General features: G+C 49.0%; 1 protein-coding gene across 5 annotated transcripts in view; it reads right to left on the bottom strand.

Annotated features, from left to right (window-relative positions):
• MAMSTR (MEF2 activating motif and SAP domain containing transcriptional regulator) overlaps positions 1-6,280 on the bottom strand; it is a 32,609-nt gene extending 26,329 nt beyond the window's left edge. Inside the window, exons 1-2 of one of the 5 annotated variants that reach the window (XM_053264074.1) lie at positions 6,242-6,280; positions 4,876-4,961 (exon numbers count right to left, since the gene is read on the bottom strand). In XM_053264074.1, the coding sequence (XP_053120049.1) occupies positions 4,876-4,930 (55 nt within the window). In that variant the 5' untranslated portion in view covers positions 4,931-4,961; positions 6,242-6,280. Of the gene's footprint in view, positions 1-1,183; positions 1,488-1,561; positions 1,770-4,875; positions 4,962-5,512; positions 5,656-5,770; positions 6,127-6,241 lie in introns of those variants that run through there. The other 4 variants (XM_053264071.1, XM_053264073.1, XM_053264075.1 and 1 more) reach the window with 4 other exon arrangements.
• Between the last annotated feature and the right edge of the window lie 1,564 nt (positions 6,281-7,844).

The following is a 7,844-nucleotide window of genomic DNA, read 5'->3' on the forward strand; positions in this document are numbered from 1 at the left end:
AACACATAAGGTATTTGACAAGCACAGTTTACTGTTTTAAATATATGAATTCTGCAGGGTGTCTGGCAAGTGGAGGGAGCTTAACAGGCCACCAGGGTAGCCCCTAATACCCAATATACTGTAGAACAGAAGGTGGGCAGATGTCAGGCTTTCAGGTGTTACTTTAAAATATATATATACTAGAACCTTGAGAACTACCAGCATGAAATAGTGGCTTGGAGAGGCAGAGCCAGACACAAAATGGTGGCTTAGGGAAGGGAAACCAATCACAAAATGGCAGCTTCCATAAAAATTTACATCAACAGTAGAATGGATTTTAACATCAAATCTGCTGAATTTCTGGAGAACTTTGCTGTAGAAAAGAAGGGGAGCAAGAAAGGCTGCTTTATGGGGAAAGAAACTGGAGAGAAAGTAATGGGAGCGAAAGTAAAAGCAACCCTGAACACCCAAAGAAAGAGAGATTAAAAATGGTGTGACCATGTTCCTGCACAGCCAGCCAATCGGATTTGTAGTAATGGCTGGAAGGGAAGAGAGGGAGAAGCAAGGCCTAGGCCTGGAGAGCTACCAGTAGCTCCTGGCTATCTAATGCCCACTCCTGCCATAGAATCCTGTGGGTAGACTAGCTATGTACTAGACTGGGCCAGAACAAAATGGCTGCCAGAGGCCAGGACTGGATTACGAGGTATCACTGGGCTAGTCTTTCTGCCAATGTTCCTTCACGAAAGTGTGATATTGGTCCTTACAACTGACTAAAATTGGTGTGTTCTGCTGCTTTGGCCTTGCTGTATTCACTTGACCTGCAACATCCCTCACAAAGATTCATCCTGCTCACTCTTCTTCCTACTCACATCCCTGACTTTCTGCTTCTGTTGCTGCTAGTACCTGGCATGCATCATTTGCTACCACTGTCTCACCCAAACTCCTGCTGCTACCACCACTGCTCTTTCTAGTCAGAGAAAGGCAGCACAAATCTGTAACAGGCCTTTATAGTCTGGGGGTGTGTATGTGTGTGCTGGTGAGAGAGAGAAAGCAAGCACAGTCACCCTAGAACTGCATTGTGTTCTCCTGCCTAGGCTGGCCAGGCAAGTAGGAAAACTGCAAATTGCTTGACTGGCCTGGCAGGAGGCAAAGAAGGAAACTATTTACTTTTTTAAAAATTAAAAAAACATTTTTTTTAACTCACAACTTGAAGGTAATCTTGAGATCTAGGGAACAAGACGGGTCCTTTCCTAGGCCTGCCTGAGCCCCACCCCCAATCTGCAGAGAAAGGCAAATCTTGGGCTAGTTGCCAGAACTGAACTCAGTTCATGCTTAGAGATGTTCAAGCCAAGGTTCTGGGATTTTTGAAATGAAAGATGGCAACTCTTCCCCTCCCCAGCCCTTCACATCATAACAAAACATTACATAATTAAATATTCAAAGATTGTGTATAAATATTTGGGAGTGCTTGATTCCCCCTCGCCACTTAAACGTGAGAGAGATTGTTTGCGCTGCCTCTCTCAGACCAGTTATCCATGATTTGGATATATTCATGGCAGGGTGAATGGCAATGAATCTGCACCTTCAAAGGACTAGTTGCCACTTGCCAGGGCCAGCCTTAATCCATTAAAGCAGTTGCTTCAGGCATGCAGCAGATTGCAAAGGAGGCACCATATTTCTGCCACCCTTTCTTTCTGTATGTCATTAATAGAAACTGACTTAACCTGTACAGAGCATCTTCACACTAGCACTTGGTTGCTCCCCTCACCTCAGAGATCTCCCCACCTCACCTGCTCCTCCTCCTCCATCCCGTTGCTTCCATCCCCCTCATCCCCTCACCCCAATTGGTCACAGCTGCAGCACTGCCAGCACCTATTGGCCAAGCTGCAGCCCCCTATCCCCAGAGACCTCCCACCCTCACCCAAGCCCTGCTCCTGCTCCTCCCCGCAGCAGTAGCAGTGGTTGACCAGGCCCTTCCTCGCTGCCGCCACCACCATGGCCGCTTGTTCCTCTCAGGCCACTGACAGGCCCAGGCCTGTCTCTTACCTGCCTGCCTCCCTCTGCCAATGCCTGCCTCTCTCCGGTAGCCCCAAACAGAAGGAGTGGTTGACTGGGCCCTTCCTTGCTGCCAATAGGCGCTGCCACGGCTGCTCGGGCCTGCCCTCGCCCTTCCTTCTTTCTCTCTTACCCTCCCTGCTTTTTATCTCTTTCTCTCTCCTCCAATTGCTTTCCCACTCTGTCTTTCTTCCCCTCCCTTCTTTTTTTCTTTCTTTCTCTCTCTCTCTCCCTTCCCGAGTTAACAGATCTTGTTCATCCTGTTTCCTCATCTGATTCACACAATGGCAGCCTCCTTCTCCTGAAGGGGCTCTTTCCTCCCTCTCGACCCTTCTCTTCGCAGACCCCTGCCCACTATCCTTTTATAGATTCCTCTCCTCTTCAAGCGACATCTTCCAACCAGTAACAGTTGCATTCTAACTGTCCTTAACCATCGGAGGCTCCTCCTCCCTATCTGCATATGGAATCTCCACTGCCCAATCACCATGGTGCTTCCACTCTCACAGGTTCCTCCTCCATATCTGCATATGGAATCTCCACTGCCCAATCACCATGGTGCTTCCACTCTCACAGGTTCCTCCTCCATATCTGCATATGGAATCTGCTGCCCAATCACCACAGTGCTTCTGCTCGTGAACTCTTGCGAGAGCTGCCACACACAGGATTAGCCACTGGTACGCCTTAGAGAATTACATATATAGATAAGCCAAGGGTGGGAGTGATGTAATTTTAACTTGTTCAGACAGACAATTCAGACAGTAACACATCTAAGGTCAACACTGTGCACAGATCCTGAGGAGGGAAATCTTTCAGCCAAGACCATCATTTTCAATGTCAGCATTCATTTTCCTATATCCCTATGCATTCATCCTTACAACAAGTCTGTGATGTAGGCCATTAATATTCCCACTATGCAGATAAAGACTCGCAGAGGCTAATTAGGGGGTGGAGCCATAGCTCATTGGAAGAACATGTACTCTGCATGTAGTAAGTCCCAGGTTCAATCCCTGGCATCTCCAGGTAGGGCTGGGAAAGATTCCTGCCTGAAACTCTGGAGAGCCCTGCCAGTCAGTGCAGACAATACTGAGCTAGATGAACATACTAATGGTCTGACTTGGTATAAGGCAGCTCCTTAAGTTCCTATGATTTAAAAGATGTGCTCAACACTGCCTGGATGGAAGCCACACCCTCTGACCTGCAGGCCCCACCCTCAAAGCCACATAAACTGTAGCTACCATATTTACCTGAATAGAAGATGTCCCTGAATTTAAGGGAAGGAAAGGAAAGGAAAGGAAAAGGAAAGGAAAGGAAAGATTGTGCCATCGAGTCAGTGTTAACTCCTGGCGACCACAGAGCCATGTGGTTTTCTTGGTAGAATACAGGAGTGGTTTATCATTGCCTTCCTCCCGCGCAGTATGAGATGATGCCTTTTGCCATTGTCACTGAAGTGAGCATCCACCTCCAGCACCTTCTTATATCGCTACTGTCCGATATACGTGACTACAAATATATATTTACTCATCACATTCTGGGAAGCACACTGGCAGGGATTCGAAATAACAGCCTCTTGTTCCCTAGGCAAGCTGTACTCAAAAGGAACAGCACTCTGAATTTAAGACAACCCCTCAATTTCTAACATTAAAGAACTTTGGGTGAGGAACTAGTTTTGGATTCAGGTAAAAACAGTACTAAGTGATGTGGGAACTGGGAAATGTTCTCTGCACATGCTTAGAAACAAGTGAGGATAGTGTATTGACACTGAAACCGGTTTTGTTTTAAGTTGTAATATCTGGTGGGTGGTATTTTATCTTTTGAGTAATAAAGAGGTCTTGGTGGAAGAATTACTTAGAAAAAATTCCTTCTGCATATGCTCCAAGGGCAAGACCTAGCATTAAAACAACAATAAAAACTGAGCCAATGTTGCTGCTTCACACATTCTAGAAAAACCATGTGCTGTAATTTCTGAATGTGCAGCAAGAAGGTTGCTTTGCCCATGCAGGGCAAAGGCAGCAGTATCCAAGCAAGATACTTGCCTACATTAAATAAGGTGGAGCAAAATGCAACAGGAGATTGTGGGCACCACCAAAGGCTGCTGGAGCGAGAGACAAACAGGTCTGACCACTGGAGCAGGATTCATCTCGAAGGTCACTTGCACAGGCCAGAAGGCACGACTCTTAGTCCCTAGACCCTACTTCAATCAAGTGCCTAAAGTACATGGAATAAGTATGGAAATAATGGCATACTATTCCCCTGTTTGCCCCTGCCTCCATACTGCCTTCTGATTTCTCTCTTGTCCCCTGTCCATGGCAAATTTGAGATTGTAAGTCTCTTCGGGCAGGGACCTGTCCTCTTGTAAAGTGTCATGCACATTGATAGCACTATATACATAATAAGCAAACACATAACATTTTAATAATTGCCTTCGATTCGCTCTTTGACCCTCCCCACAACTAGCAGAAGTAGAAGAAAAATCAGCCAGAACAAGAAAAGATATGACAATTTAGTCAATTTGCATAAGGTATAAATACAAATTAAGTGAACTGGCATATATTTGCTTCACAGCAGAATTCAGCTTTCTTTGGTACCCTTTTTTTTAATGCAGCCTTGATTGCTACCAAGTTGTGTTCTTATAGAGCAGAACATCCCATGTGAGAAGGATTTTTAAAACAGAAGATGAAAAGACAGCCTTTTACCCTGCCACAGTTATACACCACCAGAAAAAAAAATGAATGGAGAACCAAAGAACAGAGAACATCAAGGGCCAACAAACAAAGAGCACAAAAAACAAAACAAAACAAAACAAAACCCTCCAAACCAAAGCCATGCTTGGATCATACTCACCGGAGCGGAACTTGCTTCGGATGAGCATTGAACGTTCAGAAGCCAAGAGTGTCATTTTCGAGGTCCCTTCAGCTACAAACCCTGATCTGGGGGAGACCCCAGTGATATTCAGCAGGGGGGAAGGAAACAAAAGGAACATGAGGAAAAGCAGAAGAAGAAAAATATCCACTATGATATCTTATCTCGGGCCAGACTGCTGGATTCAGGCCACAAAAAGAGACCAGGGTTCAAATCAGCCATAAAGTTCACCTGGTGATGACCTTGGGACTGTCACCATCACTCTACTTAAACCTACCTCACAGGGTTGTTATGAGGATAAAATGCAGGCAAAAACAACAACAAACCACCCCTGTCTGCTTCCCCCCTGAGCTCCTTGGAAGAAAAGAAGGATTAGAATCCAATAATCAGTAAATCTACCACACAGGGCTCTTGTGAGGACAAGAGGGGGATCTCCCAGAGGAAGGGTAGGGGAAAATACAGCAATTTAACAGCTATAAGACAAGGAGAAATTCAACAGGTGGAGCAATCAAGTTATGAGGGAAGGCTGCACCTGTGGAGCTTCTGCCCTGTTCAAAGGCACAGAACAGAAGTCCTGCTCGGGGGCGGGGAGTGACAAGTGGCAAGTCTACAACCCTACCATTTTTTTTCATCGGCCTTCACGCCTCCCCTCCCGGGAGAACCCAGGAGTCCTGACTCTAACATGCCCCTGTTGCTGCCATAAGCTCCAACAGTCCCCGGCCGGCAGCCGCTCTTAAGGCCGCCAGGCGTTCCTCCTCCTCCGCCGCCGCCGCCTGCGCGACTCGGACCCCGAGCCCACTCGCCCGCCCCTCCTGCAGCCGGGGTTCTTCCATCCCTTCTTCCCCGAAAAGATTCCGGGACTGGAGTCCGGACTGACCGGAATGCACGAGAGATTTCTGCTCCTCTCCCTTCGGGTGCTTTGCTTGGGGGACGTGGGGGGCTGCCCGCCTTTCCGCCCTTCTCCAGCCCGCTTCCCCCGCTGGCTTCGCTGGGAGGGTCCGCCCGCCTCTCCAGGGGGCAGGGAGGGGTGGTGCTGGTGGTGGTGGTGGTGGTGGGCTCCTTCTTTTCCTCGCTGCCCAGGTGAGGATGGCAACGGCGGGGTAACCAAGCACAGGGACCTCCGGAGGGGGTTGGGCCGAGGGCTCTGCCCCCCGCCTGGGGGTCAGACGCCACCGTGCCCCCCTCCCCAGCCCCGGGCAGCTGGGATGTCCCTGTGTCTCTGCCATGCTCCCCTCCCCGTCGATGCCACCTGCCGCGACACCCGACACCCGGAACGCGCTGCTGGCTCAGCAGGACAGGACAGGACAACTCCCCCTCCCCCTCTCCCAACCCTCCTCCTCCTCCTCACCCGATCCCAGTGCCCCGCCTCCTTATGCTGGTCCACCTCCAGTCCAGACCCGGCTGCTCCCTGCCCTAGGAACCCAGGAGTCCTGCCTCTCAGCAGACCCGACTCGCAGGCAACCCAGCAGCAGGAGTCCTGACTTCCTCAGTGACCTTTAGTGTCACCTGCAGTTCCCAAGGTGGAGCCCAAGAATCCTGGCTCCACCCAGACCTAATTCCCAAGGAACTCAGGAGTCCTGGCTCCAAGCAACTCTGGCGGCTATCCTGCCCAGGAGGACGCCTGTCGCTCCACAGACTACTTCTCAGAGAATGCATGGGTCCTTTTGGCCCCCAGGATATCTTATTGCCATCCTTCCATTCCTTTTGTAAAGAATCCAGGAATCCTGCCCCCCCCCGCCCACAACATACTGTCACACACCTGCGTTCCTCCCTCAGCGCAATCAAATTGCAGAGTAACCCGGGAGTTCTTGCTTCTAACATCTCCTGTTCTCTGTCCTAAACCTCATTCCTCTCCTATGGGACACAGGAATCCAGCATCATTTAGCACCACCCGCTGCCACTGGGCCCTACTAATGTCCCAAAGGATCCAGGAATGCTTGCTTCTGGCAGTCCTACTGTTCTTCTGTGGGGCCCAAGAGTTCTGGCTCCCACCATCCCTTATGGCCGGGGCTCCCAACAGTGTTCCCTCTAACAGGGATTCCCAGATGTTGTTGACTACAACTCCCATAGTCCCCAAGCAAAAACCATAGCAGCCGGGGATTCTGGGAGTTGTAATCAACAACATCTGGGAATCCCTATTAGAGGGAACACTGGCTCCCAACCTGTGGTACTCTAGATGTTGATGGACTACAACTCCCATCATCCCCAACTACAATTGATTGTGGCTGGGTTTGATGGTAGTTGTAGTTCAGCAACATCTGGAGTACCACAGGTTGGGACCCCCTGCCTTAGGGTCACCTATTAGACTCCACAACTCCACTCCCAGAAGGTCATGTTCTCCCCTACAGGAATCATGCTTTCCATTGTTCACCAATTAAATCCCTGCCCCCACTTCACTTACTCACTATCTTGCCAGAACACCCATCCATTTAATTCTCCACACTGCCCTCTAAAGAACCCAGGAGTTCTATCTTTGAGAGAGTAACTCTACAGGGATTTAGAAAGGGGTTGGATGTGTGTCCTGTATAAGGCCCACTTCCTGCATGACGAAAAAATCCTCTGTGGAAGGCACTTCTGTGTAGGAATTTACAAGTAACCAAAGCACTCATGCATTATTACAGTGCAGCAGGTCAAATTCTGTTTTCACTGCATTATTTGTCAGCTGAGTTAGAAATGGAGGGAATTGACTCGGTACTACTCAGGGATTAATTTTAGAAAGAAGTGCTGAGACTTGACCCAGCACAGATACTGCATGCTTGAGAGACCAACACATACGGCATGCCTGAGAGACTGAAACAACATTTGCATTGTGTTCCAAGCTTGGGACAGAACGCAAATGCCCGGAATGTTCTGTCGGAACAACCGGACGAGCCAGTTTTCCGACAGTACGAGCTCAGAACACTCAAAACATTCTGACTGCCATTTTAGAGTCCAAAATGGTACTCTTCTGG

Source organism: Hemicordylus capensis, chromosome 6, assembly GCF_027244095.1.
Source record: "Hemicordylus capensis ecotype Gifberg chromosome 6, rHemCap1.1.pri, whole genome shotgun sequence".
Taxonomy (NCBI): domain Eukaryota; kingdom Metazoa; phylum Chordata; class Lepidosauria; order Squamata; family Cordylidae; genus Hemicordylus; species Hemicordylus capensis.